Genomic DNA, 20,835 nt, shown 5'->3' with positions numbered 1-20,835 from the left:
AGTGGGTTTAGAAATATTTAAATACATTTTAAAAGTGCTATAAAATTCTAAAGGTTTCTTATGGACCCACCTCATTGTTTAATTATACAAAGAAATGAAAGTTTCATTCTCTCTCCATATCCTCCCATTGTTAATATTTTAGTGTCTATATTAGCTGACATTTTTATATTCTCATAGAGACAGAGCTATACAACAAACACTCATATCTGATCACCATCATGACCCCTAACATTTATTGAGCACTACTAGTGCTAGTATTTGTTGTACAATCTTTAGAAGTTTGTAACACATTAAATCCCCACATCTGCCGAAGGTGACTTCTATACTGTCACTGTTCACGAAAGAAGAATTGGAAGAACAATCCAATTTGCTTCTTTTATGTAATGTATTTTAGGGACCTCTTTTCCAGTTTTGTCACTTTCAAATTGAAAAACATTTAAGTTGTTCCCAATTGCATGTTATTAAATGTAATTAGCATTGCTAAGGTTTTTTTGTGGGTGTGTGTGTGTGGCAGGGGGGAACAGATTCTTAGAATTGGTTCTGATGGAACAAAGCACATTCACGTTTTAAATATAACAAATATCACCAAATTATTTTCCAAAGGATTTTTCTAATTTACAAGTCTATCACATAATATAAAGGTGCCCATTTTTCTATGTGCTTGTCAACATTAGATATTACCAGTAAAATTATTGATCTTTAATAACCTGATTGGAAACTTGGTTGCTCATAGCCTAATTCTGCATTTTCTGTTACTAACATTAGAACATTTTCCTGTGCTATTTATTATAATTATTTGTCACAATCTACTTTTCTATTAGAATTTTTAAAAATTAGGATTTCTATATTTTAACTTATAAAACTCATGTTCATAATTTATTTTGGAAATAGTTTCTTTGTCTTTTAACTTTTAATGAGCATTTCAACATATGTATTTTTTAAAGGGTCTTGTAAACATAGATGTAATTTCCTTTTCCTTTATGCATTCTAAGTTTCCTGCTTGCCTCAGAGACTTCTACATAAAATAATATACTTGTATATTTTCTTCTAGTTCCTTACAAGTGTATTGCTTCCATTATATTTTTAATTTATTGGGTTTGAAATGGAAATCAAAATTTATTTTTAATTCAAATGAATAAACAATTGAACCACTTAATTTATTTTGCACTTTATTCTTAGCCAATTATATGAAATTTTAACATTTAACATATATTAAATTCCCAGAATATCTTTTTTGTTGTTCTAAGTTTGTAGTCTGTTCTATTTATCTATTTTTGTGTTGTCATATTTTAGTTACAGTGACTGATAGTAGTTAGCACATGGCAGGGAAATTGTACATCATAGAAAATTAATTATTTCAGAAATAATTCAGGCATTTTGTCCAATTGCAAATTATAATTAATCAAAAAACAACCACCAGTAACCCTATTCTAAGTTGCAATAGAATAAATGTATAAATCAATTTGGGGAGAAGTGATGACAATGATATCAGTTCTTCCCATATAAGAATATTAAGTGACTTCTTATTCAGGTCTTATTCATATAAAATTGTTTAGTTTTCTTCATATATGCCATGTGCCTTTCCTATTAAATGTAAGCCTTGGTAATTATAGTTTTGCTAATATTGTGACATTAATTATAGTCATATTAACATATTAACAGGTAGATATTATAAAGGAAAAGTATGGGAATTTTGCATATATATATTCACCCACCTTATATTGTTTTAGTAGTTTTATTTTTAGTTGATGCATATTTACTATATGTGTTCTCACATCATCTTCAAATAATAATAATCTTGCCCCTTAATTTTCAATATTTATATAACATTAAAATTTTACATTAGTAAATTAGCCAACTTTTCTAAAAATGTTGACGGAAATAGTGGAAAATAAATTCCAATATTCTTGATTTTATTTAGAATGCATCTAGTGTGTGAATATTAACATGATTTGTAGAAAATGCTTTACATAGATTTATCATTAGTTTTTTATTTAAAAAGGTCAACTCTGGCTTTGATTTAAACTAAATAATTATGTTAACATTGACCCATTTTGGCTTACATAGTCAATAGGTTTTAATCCTTAAATATACTACTTGAATTTATTTGCTAATTTTGTTTTTTACAGTTGAGGCATCCATATTTACATATGGAATTCCTTTTCTTAATTATCTTTACAAAAGTTATTGATATTGAGATTTTCTAACTATATAAAATGAATTAGAGAAACTTCCATTTTAAGCTATTCTGGGATAATTTTTTAAAATATAAAAATTTTTGTTCTTATAAAGGGTAAAAAGAATTAACGCTGGTTTTAGTAGTTCTTTTTGTTACATTTTAACTTTTCCTTTTTTTCTATATGCTTGGAGCAACGGTTCTCAAAGTGCAATCCCAGAAAAGCACATTGGTATCATTTGGAAACTTTTAGGAATGCAAATTATTGGACGAGTTTTCTTTCCTTCTGATAAAGAAGAACCTAGATGTGGAGATGAGCAATGTGCATTTTAACAAACCCTCCTGGTGATTTTGATATACACTTGAGTTCCAGAACCACTAGCTTAGATTTGCACTTTTTCCTCTCGTGCAATTTTCAGCTATTTATATTTGGCTGCAAATATTCCATTTTTTCTATGTGAAAAAAAATTTGTTGGCATGGAGATGTATAGAATATACTTTAGTAATTAAATATGTTCATAGCTATAGTTATATCTCCAAATTTATTATGCTGTGCATTCATTTAACTCCATTGAGAAAGTTTTTCCACATTTTAGTGGATTTCTTTATATATTTTTAGGAAAAAAACACTTTGGGTTTTATTTATCATTATAAATGTGTTGCTTTTTCCTTATTAATTTTACTTTAATTTTTTGTTAATTACCTCCGAAATTTTTATTTACTTCTTAGTTTTTCCTTATTTAAATATTTCATTGTTTTTCATCTTTTAAATAATAAAATCATTGATGGTTATAGTATTTTTTCTGTATACAGTTTTTACCAAACCCAAATGGCTTCTGATATGAACTCTGCATATATTTGTTGACTTCTAAATAATGTTATTTCAGTATTTATTTCCAACTTAATGGAAATATTATTTAGAATAATGCTTGCATGAAATCCTTACAGTATATCAATATATTTGTATCATTTTGTTCATTTTTATTTCTAGAATTACTGCTTTGTGGCTCGATAAATCAGTATTTATGTTCCCTACATATTTATTATTTATTCTGGTATGCAGAATATTCTTATTTTCCTAAAACTCCAGTTTATCATTGGTCTATCAAATTACCGTTCATAATATATTGTGTTTTTCACCTGTTAGCCTTAATCAAATTTTCAAGGTATTTTCTCTGATTGGTCTTTCCAAGAAATAGCTTCAAGATGTATTGATTATTTCCATTATCCATATCTTTACATCTATGACTTTTATGTGTTATAAGAGAATTGCATGAATGTTTTCCTATATAGTTTGCAGTTTTTCTTTGGATTTCATCTTTGATGCAATTTATCCAGGAACCTGTTTTAAAACTTTTAGTGTTAGGATTCTTGAGATTAGTTTTTTATTATATGCTTCTAACTGGCTTGTATTGGATTACTTTGTTGTTATGAGTTCTACTTTTTAAAAATACAGCAGTTTTCTTTGTGGCCATGTGTGAAATCGATTTTAATGAATTTTTCATGGATAATCACAAAAACCTATATATTGCTTGAAGGATGTAAATTTTTAAAATATCTTTTAAAAATTCTTCCTGCCCTTGAAGGAAAACCAGGAAGCAGGTGCCTGTGCAGGAAACTCAACCTACCTGTTCAGGAATTTCATGGCCCTGTGGGTCCAGAAAGCCCCGGCATACTTGTGCAGGTCCAGTGTGTTTCCTTTCATGGAAATCCACAGATATTGTGTTCCTCAGGTGTTCCTCAGGTCTGCTGTCTCCAGTCCTTACAGCTTGGGACCCAGGTGCTAACTCAGCCTTGTGGGAAGAAATCCCTGAATTAAGTATTTCAGCAGAGCCAAAGGCCTAACTAATTCTCTGCATCCATCTGACTCAGGAGAGGCAAAGTGATTGAACAAAGGGGATCATGTGCACGACCCATCTTCTCAGAATCCTCCAAAAATTTCCTTTGAATAAGCCCATATTTTAGTTTGCAAAAAGCTGCTGGGAGCAATATACCAGAAAATGGGTTGGCTTTTACAATGGGAATTTCTAAGGTTAAAAGCTTACAGTTGTGAGGCTGTGTAAATGTTCCATCAAGGCATCATCAGAGATGCTGTCTCACCAAATGTTGGCTGCTAGTGATCCTGGACTCCTGCCATGTGGCAAAACACAATGGTGACTCTGCCAATCTCTGACTTCTCCTCCAGGCTCACATTTTTCCTGAGTTCATCCGTGGGCTATCAGGCACATGCAGCCCATACTGGTAGTGCTGGCTCATCTGCATTGACTTCTCTTTGTCTCTGTGGCTTTTTTCCTATTTGTATGCAAGTTTTTAGTCCTCCCTTCATAAGGGACTCCAGTAAGAGGATTAAGACCCACCCTGGCTCAGGCAATCTAATGAAAGGCCCTTAAATCTATCCAAAATGTCACTCCACCTACAATGGGTATACAGGTACAGGAATGGGATTCCTTTAAGAACATGATTTTCTGTGGCCCATAAAAGACTCATACTAGCACAGCCTTTAAAAATGTGTGGAAACGTGAGTTACTATAGTTTTCCCTGTGATCAACATTATCTAGCACCATTTCCAATATAGTAATGCTTTTTAAAAATATGTAGAAATGCTCTGTAATTCCATCTATTTTAAGTACACAAATTTTTCTGCCTCAAAATTCCATAAAATTTAGACTATAGTCTAAAGCACCTCATAAAATCTATTATGTTTGCCTAGCACAACTTTCTTCACCAAGTATACATGTCAAGTTTATTCAGAAGTTTCTCCCTATTCACTTTACCCAGTTTTCTCCCTAAAGTCTTGGTCAACTTTTGCTCTCCAGGTCCCTTACATCTTACATTGATTTAAATGAAGGGACTCTAGTGTGGTGGTGAGTAGTTGTACTCATTCTGAACTGGATTCTCCACAAGCTCTCTGAGGAGGTGGCTGGTCCCGACTGGAGACAGCATCTTTAGAATGCCCTTGATTTGAGAGCGTAATTTTCAGTAAATTAAATTTTTCATTTATTTTTAATGCCCCTCTCTACCATAAAACTCCAAGTTCTAATATTGAGGTAATGTGTCTCTTTAATTACTCTTTTTTTTTTTTTTTAATTTTAAATTCACTCTTAAAACTCTAGGGCCCATGCTGGGGGGAAGGTAATGTATTTATAAGCTGAGTTTGGCTTAAAGACCACATTTGAGCAACAAGAGAGGTTAAGGCTGTGGGTCAAAAGTGATCTACATCTTGTCTTGGGGATGAGAGGTGAACAAAAAGGTGTATGCCAGAAAAAGTGAAAGGGTTTAATCTTTTGGAACAACCCTGACTTATTGGTAGTGGCAGTCAGACTGCTATATTGAAAGAGACTCTACAGATGAGTCTGGTTTCATTTGTAAAATGCATGGTAATCAGTGGGCAATGTCTCTAATTATCATAGTTAGGAGACATATGGCCTATTTATCATTTCTGGTTTAGTTAACACAGGGAAAGTCACCAGTAATTGTCATTAAAAAGGTTAGTGCCTGGGAAGCAGATTTGGCTCAACTGATAAAGCATCCACCTACCATATAGGTGGTCCAGGGTCAAACCCACAGCCTCCTGACCTGTGTGGTGAGCTGGCCCACACACAGTGCTGATGCACACAAGGAGTGCCGTGCGATGGAGGGGTGTCCCCCAGGTAGGGGTGACCCATGCACAAGGAGTGTGCCTCACAAGGAAAGCCGCCCCACACAAAAAAGCACAGCCTGCACAGGACTGGTGCCGCACACATGGAGAGCTGATGCAAGGAAAAGAGATACAGATTCCTGGTGCCGCTGACAAGAATGCAAGTGGACACAGAAGAACACACAGCAAATGGACACAGAGAGCAGACAATGGGGGCAGGGAAGAGGGGAGGGAAATAAATAAAAAATAAATCTTTAAAAAAATAATAAAAAGATAAAAGGTTAGTGCCTGCCTAAGGTCCAAAATTTCCAATGAACCAACTTGTAAATTCCCAGCTGATGAACAAGCATGCCTTTGTATAAAAACAAGTGTCTAAAATATTCTCAAAGATTATGCAGTAGTAAGAAGAAATGAAGTCAGGAAACATATGACAACATGCATGAACCTGGAGGACATGTTCAGTGAAACAAGCCAGACACAAAAGGACAAATATTGTATGATTGCCCTATTATAAATTAAATATATTGTGTGAAATATTAAAATATTATGTGAAATATGAATATGGGTAAAATTGCATAAATAAAGCCATTTTTCTTTGAAGCTGAACAAACATAAGTTAATACTGTAAAATGTTATCAGACAAAATAAAACAAAACATTATACTAAGTGAAAGAGAAGACAGAGTAATACATGTTATATGATCCATTTATATAAAATGTAAATATAGGTCAATTTATAAAGATGAAATTAGATTAGTGGTTACATAGGGCTGAGGAAGGAAAGCTAAGGTGTATGGAGTATTTCTTTTTGGAGCAATGAAGTTTTTCTAAAATTTTTGAGATGATGAATGTACAACATTGTGATGATACTAAAAACCATTGATTATACACTGTGGACAGATCATATGGTGTGTGAATATATCTCAGTTAAAACTGCTTAATAAACAAATACATAATTGTTCAAGAATAGCCAGAAATAGCAGCTAAGTACAGAAGGGAAAACAGAGAGAGATTGAGAGGTGAGGAATTTTCCTGTTTTTTCTTTATTATTACTATTGAAATAATGGAAATGTTCTAGTAATGTTGAAGTAATGAATGCACAACTACATGATTTAACAAATACCATTGATTGCACACTTTGGATGAATTGTATGCGTTATTAATATGTATCAATAAATTTATTTGTTTAAAAAAAACTCTAGGATCTATAACTCTAGTGTCTCTCAATAAAAACTATGTGCTTAATTTTTTTTATTAACCAAATAAAAGAAGAATCAACTATGATAACAAAACTGGCATATTTGTATTTGGTGGCAATACAGTGGGTTGGCAGTTTTCTTCCTGGGTTTTTGAGATGATCTATAATTGCCTTAAAGAACAAAATTAGAAAGAAAGTTAGCAAACAGCACTTTAGTTAATTAATTGCTAGGCTCCCTTGCTTTTAATGTCCAGTTGTTTTCCTCTTATGATTGATCATCCTCTCTCACCTAACTATAATGTAAGCTCAGTGAGTACATAAACTTCTTTCTTTTTCATTGCATAATCATGAACTGTATCTGGAACATGATGCTAAATAAATGCTTTTGTAAAATTGATAGACTCCTACTACAAATGAATCTCTTTTAGAATTAATTTTGATTCAACATTGTTCCCGAAAATTCTGGCTAAATTTGAAAAATATAACAATGAAGGAATTGGCAGAAAATGGTGATTTCTTCATCAATTTCCCTCTTCTTTCTAGGCAGACATGACTCATTTCCTTACAATTAGGTACAGCTAAGAGACTGAGATCTGGTCACCTAAATATGGAAAGAACTTCAGCTTCTATGTGAATGAATCTTAGAAACAATATTAAGTGGCAAGGAAAAAAAGGCTTAAGTGAAAACCCAAAATTCAGAATAATTCTTAACATTGTAAATGAGGAAGAGCTGTATTATAGGGCAAGGTATAGTAGCTGGAAATGTTCTTGGTCTCCTGAGTGGACAATTGGTATACAGTTGTTAAATAATATATAATACATGCAAACAAGCTGGTAATAGATTAGAGAAAATATTTGCAACATATGTAACAACATATGTAAATATTCACAGCATAATACATAAGGGAATTCACGAAAGTTTCATCTTCTAAATTCCAGCAGTGGAAACGCAGAAATCTCTACTGACATTAGTGTCAAATATTGATACCACCTTGTAACAAGGAGGTGATGGGATTCCTAGAGACAACTTCAAATAAACATTAGGTATCCATCCAAGACCCACATAATTGATGTTTATGCCTTCTCATGCAGGTGACAGTAAGACGTTGAGATGTTCCTCTCACCCTCTTCAATATTCTAACCTCACTACTTCTTACATATTCTGGAATCATTTGAGAGAATTGACTCAGATCATCTCATTGATTTCTGGGTTCAATGATTGGGGCAGAGAATTACAAACTTTGAGAAGGTGAATTTGGTGAGAGACATACAAAACTTAAACTCTTTTTAAGGTCTGATTATGATCATAAAGACTAAGCTTCCATGTTACTGGGAGGAATGGATCTGAGGGAGATGTGCTCTCCTCCCTGCATACTCCCAACCCCAGGTTATGATCATGAAAGAGACTCTGAGTCAAATTGAACAAAACTGTTCAAAACAAAACTCAGTAAAATCTACCCTTTCAATTATTTCTGTTCTACCTCAAAGTCACATATATATTCTCTTATATTTTCTTTTATTAGGCTTTAAACTTTCCCTCAAATTTCTATCTTTAATATGTTTGGCATGTTCTTACATAGTGTGAGGTTGAGATGTAGCAAAATTTTCTCCACATATGAAGCTAGGTGGTTAGAACACTAACAAGTAAGCAATGTGTCATTTCTCCAATGTTTTTTTTTTTAGTTAGGCCAGTAAAAAGAATTTATTGGGAAATGGGGGAAAAGAATAGATCTTGCTGAGAAATGGGAGAGAAGGATGGAAATACACACTGGAATTTGGTGCAGGCTTCTCTAGGCAGACAGGACAAGCACTAGCTTATGTGGTTACCTTTTAGCTTATTATTTAGGGGGCATTTTCAGGATTTGGAGTTGTCCTAGGTGGTGCTGCAGGGATGGATGCTGGACGTTGTGTGTCCTGTCGTGGCCCACTGGGTGGACTGGGGGAAAGTGTGGACTACAATGTGGACCACTGTCCATGTGCTGCAGCGGTTCTCCAGAATGTATTCACCAGGTGCAGTGGATATGCCACAATGATGGAAGAGGTTCTTGATGTGGGAGGGGTGGAGTGGGTGGGGTGGGGGGTATATGGGGACCTCATATTTTTTTAATTGAATATTTAAAAGAAAATAAAGAAGAAAAAAAATTATTCCTCTACTTGCTAATTCTAAGAGGAGAGGCCTCAGCTGTTATTGGCTATCCCACCTGGCTTTTCTCATGCTCATGGTCCAGTATGTCATAGCTGGCCCCCTTTTGGTCCTTACTTATCTTTTTAGTGGGGCCATGTATCTTCAAAATTCTAATTAAGTATATTTCTTACAGAATCAATACCTTACTAGTCTTGCGGAGATTTCATCCATTTCCAACCACAGTGTTGGACCCATCTTTTTTCGACCTTAATAGAATTGCCAGAGAGGTTTGCTCCCTGTCAAGCAGGGACTACCACCCTAACCAGCAGGAAATAACTACAGAAGAGTGACCATCACCCCCTTAAGAATAAGGGAGTGGACTCCAATGGTTTTTTAATATATTTTTTAACTTTCTATTGTGGTAAAATATATACAACTCAATTTGCCATTTTAACCACTTTCAAGTCTACAATTCAGACATATTAATTTCATTCACAATATGGTGCTATGATAGCCACCATCTCCAATCACTTTTTGAGCTACCCTTATACTAAATTCTAATTTGGTTCTCTCTACCTCTCCAAGGATTCTTTTCTTTCATATTACCTTTGTATTATAATTATTTAATCAATTTACAGTGTACCTAATTTGGTAAGAAACTCTATTCTATTCTATTCCTTTACTTTTTATTAAAATTTACTTAGATACTCATAGATTTTTATTTTGTTATATATATTTTGGAATAAGCTTTTCATTTATCTTAAAATACAGCTCTTCTTTTGATTGAGTATACATAGTGTATAGATTAATTTTCATATGAAGCTATGCCACTGAAAAATAGAAAATATCTCAATTTATACAGATGTCATTTTACATCTTTGTATGGAGTTTTAACATTTTCTATATATTGGTCTTTATATTGTGTTTGTCAGCCAAGGAGGTGTTAATGCAAAGTACTAGAAATATGTTGGTTTTTAAAAAGGGTTTTTATTTGGGGTAAAAGATTACAGTTACAAGACCCTAAAGAGTCCAACTCAAGGTTACTTCCTTACCAAACTCTGTTGCCCTGTGTTGAAACAAGATGGCGGGTGATGTCTGGGAAGGTTCAGCTTTCCTCTTCCCTCTTAAGGTTCTGTGGGTTCAGTTTGTTCTGATCTCACCTGTAGGCTGGCAGAGGGCTCATCTCTCTTCCTGGGCTCATTTCTTTCTGGGCTCAGCTGCTCTGGTCTCTTCACAAGGTCAGCTGTAAACTATCAGGCAAACGGTTCATCTCTCTTTCCAGGGCCTCTGCTATGCCTATGGAGCTCTCTTCTTCTGTGTATCTTTTTTTCTGTGTCCTCCTTGAGTGAGTGTCCATTTATACAACACACCCAGGGGCCCGGAACTCAATCCTGACCATGCACTAATGACACAGTCAAAATCAAAGCCCTAATCTTAGCATAATCAAGTAAAGGTAAAACCTTTGAATTTAATACAATCAAAAGATATCACATCCAGAGGAACAGACCAGTTCATAAATATAATCTATATCTCTTTTTTGGAATTCATAAAAAATATCAAACTGCCACATATATTCTTTATTAATTCCTAGATACTTTAATGTTTTTTGTTGCTATTGTTTGTTTTTAGTATAATAGTTGGTTCTTGTTAATATAATGGGATACTATTGAATATTTAAGTTGATTTCCTATTTGGCAACTTTGCTAAAGTCCTATATTAGTCCTAATATATTTTAGTCCAACTGTATTATTCTTAATATATTTCCAGGATTAAATTATAGATAATCTCTACCTCACATAGCTCATACATATAAGCATTTTAACTCTTCCCTCCCAATCTTAACACTGCTGTTACTTTTAATGTTTTATTGAATTAGTAAGATTTCCAATACTGACTGTAGAGAGAGAGGGAAAGAGTGAGCCTTCTTGCATTTTTGTCAATCCAAATGGGAATATGTTTAAAATTTCTTCATTTAATATGATGTTGCTGTAGTTTTAATACATGCTTTCTTTTTTTTTTTTTCTTTTTCTTTTTTTGCTGTTGCTTCTTTTCCAACAACTTGAGCATATTGAATTTACACCTTTCTGCTTAGAAATCCTGATATTGGGCATCTAATATCAACTTCAGCACTCTTGGCATTTAGGGCTGTACAATTTGTTGTAAGTTGGGGGGACTGGCCTATGAAATGCTGGATGTTGAGCAGCAGCCCTAACTCTACCCCTGGATGCCAGCAGTATCCCTGCTCCCTGCCATGATAACCAAACATGTCTCTAGACATTGCCAAGCATCCCCTGTGGGGAGGTGAGGGTAAATTACCCTCTGTTGAAAACCAATAGAAATTAATCAAATGCATACAACAAATTGGGTCGTGTTTTTTCAAGATAAAACTACTGAATCTCAGTTGAGAACACTGGTAACATGGCGTTTCTGCCTTGGGATGCTCTTGGGTTACTCTCCAGTTTCACTGGTGCTATAGCTCTTCCAGGGCAGGGTAAGCAAAGGAAAGCAAGCAGCTTCACTGGCAGAAGGGGCTGACTTGGTTATAAATGGAAGCTGGAAAATCTCCACATCCCTGAGACTTGTCTAAAACAGTGGGTGAGCTCAGTGACAAATGAACAGGGAAGGCCAATGCTGTGGCAATCCTGAATTTGCAAAACTGATTAGGGCAAGCATCCAACTAGCAGAGTAGCCAGAAATTTAACAGAGAGCTCAGGGGAATGAGACAGCCATAATGGGCCCTGATAACATCGCCTATCCCAGGCTATCTGAAAGGCTGCACTTATACTCACTTTGGAGCTATCAAAGAGGACCCTAGTATACATCCTTGACTAAATACAAAGCCTTGTCTATGAGCAGATGTGATGAAGGGCTGGCCAATAAGAAAAATCACAGAAGTCTTAGAGGTTGCCTGAATTTTGAATGCATTCCCAGTCAACACACAGATCCAATTGCAAAGGGAGGAAACCTTACTAGCTCAACGAGTCTGAGCACAAACTCTGGCCAGTTGTGCTGACACAGGAACAACTCCTAGGAACTCAGGATTAAAATAAAAACAACGTTTAACAAAATAAAAAAGAAAGCAAGACAATAGCATAGACACACCAAAGGTGAGAGAAACTCCACAGAATTAGAGCAGGCAAATTACTAAACAAAGGAAAGCAATAATTCCCATAGGAGATCCAAACCTAGAGTTGTTAGGATATATTATACATAATTTCCAGTTTTCCACAAAAAATTATGAAACATGCAAAGAAATGGGTAAGTGTGACCCATACTTAAGGGAAAGAAAGCCAAACAATAAAACTATTTCCATTAGGATGCTGACCATAGACTAAGCAGAAAGATTTCAAAGCAGCTATTAAAAACATGAAAACTAAAACATATATATTATAAACATAAAAAACTAAAGGAAACCATGTTTAAAGAATTAAGGAAAGTATGATGACAATGACTTATCAAATATAATACACACACACACACACACACACACTTTATTTAAGAGAACCAGATAGAAATTCTGGAGCTGAAAAGTATGGTATCCAAAAAGAAAAATTCACTAAAAGTGCTCGATAGAATGGGATTCTCTTGAATGGAAATGATCCAAGTGGACATCAACTGGAATAGGAATAGAAAATAGTGATATGTCCATACAATGGACTGTTATTTAGCAATAAAAAGGAATAAACTACTGATACAATTCACATGGGTGAACCTCAAAATTATGCTAAGTGAAAGAAAATAGATACAAAAGATCCCATATTGTATGATGTCTTTTATATGAAATGTCCAGGAAAGGTATATATTAGAGGCAGAAAAAGATAATTGCTTAAAACTGGGCGAAGTAGCTGGGGTTTAACAATGAATGGGCATGAGGACTCTTTTTGTGGTGATGAAAATGGTCTAAAATTAAATTCATTTATTAAAGTCATTCAAAAGTATACTTAAAATGAGTGTGCACAAGTTATACACCAATAAAGCTGTTCTTTTGAAATGTTATTTATAGCAATATAAATGGGAGGAGTTCTATGGATCAAGATGCATCACATTTTTTCTTGCAAATCATCATCATTATTATAAGTAATTATCGTTTACTTAACTTGCATTATGCACCATTCTTTAAGGTTCTTATAAGGTATTATCTTATTATTTACAACTCTGTGAGAAAGAAATAATAATCCTCATGGTAGAGATGGATGAATAGAAACTCATTCAAAATTTCACTGAAAGACTCAGAGCAAGTATTCTTACCTACAGAGTATGGTTCCTAAGTGCATGGGTTTAATCAGGGCTTTTTATAGCTTACTAGATAGAGATGCAAATATGTGTGTGTCTTAATGAGAGAGAGATGTATGACATAAAATTAGTATTGAGTGACATGCATTAAACTAAATGCAATGCTATAAATAACATAGTTTTATACTCCATAATTACTTTCTAAATACATAAACACAGTTAAAATTATTAATTGCATAAGGATTAAAATTTCAATAACTTTCTAATGCCAAATGAAACTTAACTTTCAGTCTAAGATTTTTTTAAAAATGAAGCACAAAGACAGCCTTTTTACTTATTAACCATGAGAGTAGTGGTAGCATTTTTCTTATATTTTTAACTAATTATAAATTTAAAAATAATGTCTATATGTAAAATCCAGTAGACTGTGATAATATTAAGTTATGGATCTCAAAGTATGTTTTCTAATGTAACATTTTGTGTGATCTATTAACTTTAAAAAAAATAATTAAAAAATCAAAAATTTTTAAAAAGTAAGTTAGAATTTGATGTAATGTTTTCATACTCTCACTAATTTATTCTATATTTTAAAACTTAAAGTCATCTATAAATCATTTAAGCTTCATTTTGTAACAAAAATAGTAAAAAAAAATCCTTTGATAACACATGAAAAATGAATCCACTGCTGATACTCTGCTTTAAATAAATGCTAAGCTTTATTATTGCCCACTAGAAGAGGTATTTTGCTGTCACAAAGATAAAATAAATTATTCATTTTTAGTACATCCTCATAGTATAACACTTTACATACAATGATTATCCAGAACTTGTAAAATAGAACATTTATTGGAAAATCTTACCACGCCAATGGAAAAGTAATTATTGATGATACTGTAAGGCACTGGATCTCCCTTTTCATCTTTGTCATTAGGTATGACTTCAAACTTCCATCTGTCCAACATAATTTCTGTGCTGTTTTCAATGTCTTTTAGGATTTTCATCAGATTCTCACCTTCATAACCTAATGGGAACAAAAATAATCTTGAGAAAAATTTAAGCAAATAACAAAAGATATATATTTTATGTTTGAGTGTGCCGTGTATTATTAAAGCTAATTAAAGCATGTAAGTAAATTCTAACACAAGATGAAAACTTAAATATAATCTTCTTATACTCATATCAACTTTTTACTTTTAGCCTTAATTTGTAGCACATATTTCTCTACGGTGCTACAAATTTTTCAATATACCCAACAACAAAATAAACATCTTCGTGGCATATTGCACAACAAAACTATATCAACATATTCGAAACGAAATTCATGAGGTTTCCATATCTTCCCCATGCACCCAACTCAGAAAGGCATCACCCTTCACTCAGTTACTGAAAGTCACAAACCTGGATGATATTCTAGACTTCTCCATTTTCATCAAACCCTTATCTAAATAAGGAACCATTTTACATATATATTAACTATTATGGATTGTATTGTGCCCCCTTCCCACACATACACACAAAGATATGCTCCAGTCCTAACCCCTGGTCCCATGAATGTGACCCTATTGGGAAATGGGGTCATTAAAGAATCTTATTAGTTAAGATGAAGCCAAATTGGATCAATGTATAATCTTGATCCAGTATGACAGGTGCTTTTGTATAGAGGGGCTCTGGACACAGAAGACGGGCATGTGACAGAGGAAGACTGAGCTATGCCACAAACCTAAGAATGTTATGGATTATTGGCAAGGGACCACCACAATCCCCTAGACTTCAGAGGAAAAGGGCCCTTCAGATACCTTAATTACTGGGAGACAATTAATCCATGTTGTTTTAGCCACCCAGTGTGTGTTACTTTGTTATGGCAGCCCTAGGATGCCCTATGGCTCTGAGTGTGTATGTACACGCGTGTATTCACTTTCCCTATCTTAGCACAGAGCACCTTTTCTTCTTTGCCTACCTTGTTGCAGCATCCTCTTATGTAGACTCTTCTCCCTCACTCTTGGCTATTTCCTTCCTCACAATCTGCCCTCTAGTGATTCAGAATCACTTTCAATTTGAGTAGAAGGTTCAACTCGTTTAAGTCCCCGTCATTTCATCTGCTATTTTATGTACCCAGAGTGTGCCTTTCTCTCTGGTTGGCATGCTTCTACTCTCATTGCAGGTCATTTTGACAGCACTTTTTTTTTTCCAGAAGCCACTTTTGGTGGTTTGGAGTGATATGTAACCCAGAAAAAAACCATGTTTCTAAAGTTAATCCATTCCTGTGACTACAAACCCATTATAAGTAGGACCTTTTGATGAGGCTATTTCAGTTAAAGTGTGGTCCAGCCCAATTAGGATGTGTCTTAATTCTATTATGGGAGTCCTTAATGAGTGGAATAAAGAGAAAGATCGAGAGAGAGAGAGAGAGAGAGAGAGAGAGAGAAGGAAGAGAGAGAGAGAGAGAGAGAGAGAGAGAGAGAGAGAGAGAGAGAGAGAGAGAGAGAGAAGGAGAGAGAGAGAGAGAGAGAGAGAGAGAGAGAGAGAGAGAGAGAGAGAGAGAGAAGGAGAGAGAGAGAGAGAGAGAGAGAGAGAGAGAAAGAGAGAGAGAGAGAAAGAGAGAGAAAGAAGGAGAGAGAGAGAGAAAGCCACAGAAGTAAGAAACTGAATTCAACAAAACCTGGAAGGGAGACACCAGGAGATGCCACCATGTGCCTTGGAATGTGGCCAGGGAGCCATGGATCTCTGCTATCCAGTCTTCAAGAAGAAAGCTTTGCTTTAATGATGCCTTGATTTGGACATTTTCCTGGCCTAAAAACTTTAAGTGAATAAATTTCCATTGTTTCAGCCCAAGTCATTTCATGGTATTTGCTGGAACACCCTAGGAAACTAAAACACCACCCTCCCAAAATAATAAACCAGATGCCATCCTATGCAACCCCATAGTGCTCAATTCTCAGAGTAGGCTACATCTTTCTTGCTACAGCTATTCCCAAGGTCTTAGTTCCAGATCTGCCCTCGAAGAAATGCTCAACAAATTAAAATTTTAAATGAATATTTTATCATTGGTCACTATGGCCTGAAAAGAAATCTTCATGTAAGACAATTAATATTTTCTTTTGAACATATCTGTATGTATATAATATTGTAGTTTAGACTATAGCCTAAACCTGGATGTGTTACTTTGTTCCTAAACTGCTTAAACATAAGTTTCCTCTTCTGTAAAACCCTTTGTTTGTTGTGAGGATTAAATGAGATAATGCCTAAAAAAGTCACTATAAAAGACTTTAGTGTAAGAGGCCTAAGACATAGGACTAGAAATTTTGCAACAATATAATAGCACTTATGAGCATAACTTCAGCATATTAAATGCTGTACAGTTCAGGAATACACACATACATACACACATACTTGAAACAATATTTTGAGTCAGAAAATATTTTCACAGCTTTTTTCCCCCATATCCATATCCTTTTTTCCTCCATATCCAACTTAGAGCAATTCTATTTTGAAAATTACATCTGCAGATGAGAATACATGAATATGAAGATTCCAAAATGTCTCTCATTTCATAATATCTATGCCCTCGTTCTTTGTATTTATCTATGTTCAAATTGGTTAAATAACTATACACATTCATTTTAAAAATCCATGAATTCAAGAAAAATATAATTTTTAAAAAGACAAATCAAAACTCGTTAAATATACAAGAAAAATTTTACTTCCAGAAGAGAATGATTCCATTTTGCTTCTATTATTTTAATTTAGAGTCTCTAATAACTGTTTGTTAAGAAATAAAATGAAAATCTAACTAATATTTATTTTTTCTTTAATGATATGATGTTATTATAATGACTGGATCTATCTAAAGGCTCAGAATTGTTTTTACCAAATGAAAATCACATAAAGCAAAGTAAGATCATAAAAGTGAGTTCCATTTAAAACTCTGTTGCTTCCTTACCCTAAACAAAATAAGATTTTGTTTGCAATTACCTTGAAATTTTTGCTGAAAGAGACTTAGTATTGCGGAAAAATACAAAGAAGACAAATTATTTTTCAAATGCCCTATGATGTCCTCCTACATTCTTATGTTACATTTTCCAAAATATGGAAATATATCCACGTTAAAAGGAACTTTCAAATCAATATATTCCATTTTCCTTAAGTGAACCAAATGATTATAGGTTGAATAAATTACTTTATTTCACAAATGTTAAACACAATAATAATTACTACTACTACATAAAGTACTCAGCATCAGCACTGAGCAAATAAATTTAACAGTTCAGTCCAAGAACCTATAGGGCAGGCACTATTTTCTTTACTTTCTTACCAATTTATTTTAACAATTAATCTATTTTTGAAAACACAAAAGGAATCATCTCACTCTATTTCTGAAACTCTTTGATTCACTTTGTACTTTAAATTCAATTGAAATTCTTACCATGGCCAAAAATTCCTGCATTATGTGGCTCCTGATTATTTCTCCAACATCGAATTACCCAACCCCCATCTCCACCTGCCACCCCAATGCTGCTTTGGCAGTGACACCAGCTTCTTTCAGTTCTGTCAACACAGGAAGCTATTTCTGTCCTTATACTTTAAGTCCAGCTTAAATGTTACGTCCACAGAGATGTCTTTTTGTCCACTCTAGCTAAGTAATTTATTATCTGTAACTGTACTCAGATTCTTTCATGCACCATTTCTCATTTTGTAATGACATAGTTCATGAAAATGTAATCTTAAAGAGTGTAGGAACACTTATTTATTTCCTTACTCTACATTCAGCACCTAGAATGGTGTCAACATAGTAGGCACTTACGGAAAGTTCATCATTAATATTTCCTTTTACATATACTATAGTCCTGGCTTTTGGCCATTGATAATGTCTTTAAAACAGTTTTATAAGAAAATCATTAAAGTATGCCAAAGATAGAAAATCCATATCAAATTTGAGATTAAAGCCTTTTGCTAATTTGTTACCCAAAGTAAAATTATTAGTTTTCAAATATCAAAAATGTATTCCATTAGGATATAACATGAAGCCACATGTACGTTTCTGTTCCTTTTAATCAGCACACGTGTATAAACACTGGCAAATACAAGTGTATCACAAGCAACGGTTATATTTTTATCTACTCATCTATCTCTTCAGATTCCAAGAGATTTAACAAAATAGTTATACTATTTTATTAAATTATATCTTTATTGAAAATCTCAAATAGATTACACACCAAGTTTTTATCTTAGTTTCCAGTTAAGTCTGTCTGAATATCAGTTGACCAGATAATCAGGTAACAACTGTTCTCAGATCAGAGTTACTTAGGGAATTCATTTAAAAAGAAAATCACATGTCCAGGTCCCATCTCCAGAGACTTCCATTCAGCATATTTGGGGTGATGTCAGGCCACTATATTTTTAACAAGCTCCCCAAGGACTTCAGATTCACACTGTCTCAATAGAGAGTTTTCAAACTTTTAAAAGTGAGTTTAGATGCTAAAAATAATTAGGATTCGATTTCTACTTCTTCAGCAAAATTTTCTTTGGTAATTTTCAGGTAATTACAGCCTATCAGTGACTCTTGAAAATATTTTTAAGACATTGTTTTGAAATATTCTTTCCTTACTCACCCTGCTCCATTAACACTGTTCCACTTTCAGTCCCATGAACAAGTCAAGTGCCTCCCACATTTGGTTCTTTGAACTGTTCTCTCTGCCTACAATTTTATATGGCAGTCTTGTTATCCTCAATCACCCCATTGGCCATTGGTTTATTTATACATTAGCAGAAAGCCTGACAATTTACATATGACTATGTCCCACTAGAATTGAAGGCCATTTTAAAGGCAGACCTTGTTTTACTCATATCTGTATTCTAACTGCAGAACACACTAGGCATAAAGTGTATCTCAAAAAGTAAGTGTTGTTTATTGATTCTTCCCTGAGTAAGGCAGTCATTAGTATTTTTTTTTCACTTTGTGATTTTACCATGCAACTTATTTTAAAAATCTGAACACTATCTTAGAGTTGATCCATGTTTATATTACTACTAGGCTAGAGAAAGTTGTTTGGAGAGTGGTCCACCCAGGGTCCAAGCCTATACTTAGCATCAGACTAAAACCCAACATCTACAATTGAACTCTGTGTTCACTATTTTTACCTTTATCCCAGACTATTATTGAAAATCATACACTATATGTCTGACAGCTATTATGTTTGCTAAAATTATATGACAGTTATCATGCAGTAAAGAAAGGCCATTTTTGGGGGCATGAGTGCACTATTTTTTTTGTTGTGGCAGCTGTTTTACCTCCTCCCCACCGCAGGCATCTTGCTAGATCATTGCCGGTCCCAAGAGGCAGAATAGCAACTGGAGGGTGCTTCATTAAATTGGCCTTTTCTGTGAAATCAAAAAAGTAAAGTAAAAAAAAATTTGTATGCAAGCAAATAAAAACTATAGTAAAAATCAGACTTGGCATTCAATGAAGTGAATTCTTATAAATAGAAAACGTTGCATTTTACTGATATATAAAATTACGAATAAATCAATTTTTATGAATTTGTAACAATTTATAAAATAACTTATATAACAGTTTATAAAACACAATCCAATACATTATTCACAAAGGATTTTCAAGACTGATGAGTAAAGAAAGTCTTTAAAAGATCCTAACTCAGTTACAAATGTGGCCCATTTTCTTCAAGTTGTTTAAAACCTTAGGTATGCTCCATAGGGACATACAGAGAAGGATGTCACTGAAGGTGCATGGTAGGTCCCTAATAAAGTACTTTCGCAACCTCAACTCTAGGTATATTTTACATTAAGGAACATTTTGAAAACAGTTGAATTCTAAAAATGAGAAGTGCTAACAATGCCCTTGTGACATTTCTACCTGTGGTGCTGCTTGGAGCTAGAGTAAACTGACCACAACATAACAGTGGGCTAACTCTGAAAGCAACGAATATTCTGGCAATGAAACTTTACATAACACAGAGTTTGGGGTTCATAGCAGTTACTATCTATGCCACTGAAATTCCATAACCTTTTCTTTGAATCAGCATACACCTTGAATGAATCTCACAAGCATATATTATTGCATTACTTTCCTTTTTCTCCTTTTCTTTAATTTTTTTCCTTCTTCAGCCCTTCAAAGTTAGCAAGTACATGGATGGAAAGCAGATACATTATTTAGGGATGTGGCAAAATATAACAGCCAAGATTTTGATTTGGCAGCTAAAAAATACACACAAAAAATTCTACCATTTTCACCCTAAAATCCTCACAAGTCCTCAGACACAATCCAACCAACTCTTTTAGTTTTTGCAAATTCTCGAATGCAAGTTTTCCCCTTAAATATAGCATGTAAATACTGTTTACATATTTTATCGGAAGCCAAACGAGACAAGTTTCACTGTTGTTTTTTTTCCTAAAAAGTGTTAGTAGATCAGTTTTTAGATGCTTACCAAAAGCTTTCTGACATGTATTCGT

General features: G+C 33.9%; 1 protein-coding gene across 11 annotated transcripts in view; it reads right to left on the bottom strand.

The window, feature by feature from the left end:
• The window catches only part of DGKB (diacylglycerol kinase beta), a 723,907-nt gene that overhangs the window by 398,047 nt on the left and 305,025 nt on the right, over positions 1 to 20,835 (bottom strand). For all 11 annotated transcript variants that reach the window (XM_058296926.1, XM_058296928.1, XM_071215137.1 and 8 more), the window contains 2 exons: positions 19,657 to 19,746; positions 14,229 to 14,389 (listed from right to left, as the gene is read on the bottom strand). In XM_058296926.1, the coding sequence (XP_058152909.1) occupies positions 14,229 to 14,389; positions 19,657 to 19,746 (251 nt within the window). The remainder of the gene's footprint in view (positions 1 to 14,228; positions 14,390 to 19,656; positions 19,747 to 20,835) is intronic.

This window comes from Dasypus novemcinctus, chromosome 5 (assembly GCF_030445035.2).
Source record: "Dasypus novemcinctus isolate mDasNov1 chromosome 5, mDasNov1.1.hap2, whole genome shotgun sequence".
In the NCBI taxonomy this organism is placed as follows: domain Eukaryota; kingdom Metazoa; phylum Chordata; class Mammalia; order Cingulata; family Dasypodidae; genus Dasypus; species Dasypus novemcinctus.
This window is presented reverse-complemented; position numbering and strand designations above follow the sequence as displayed.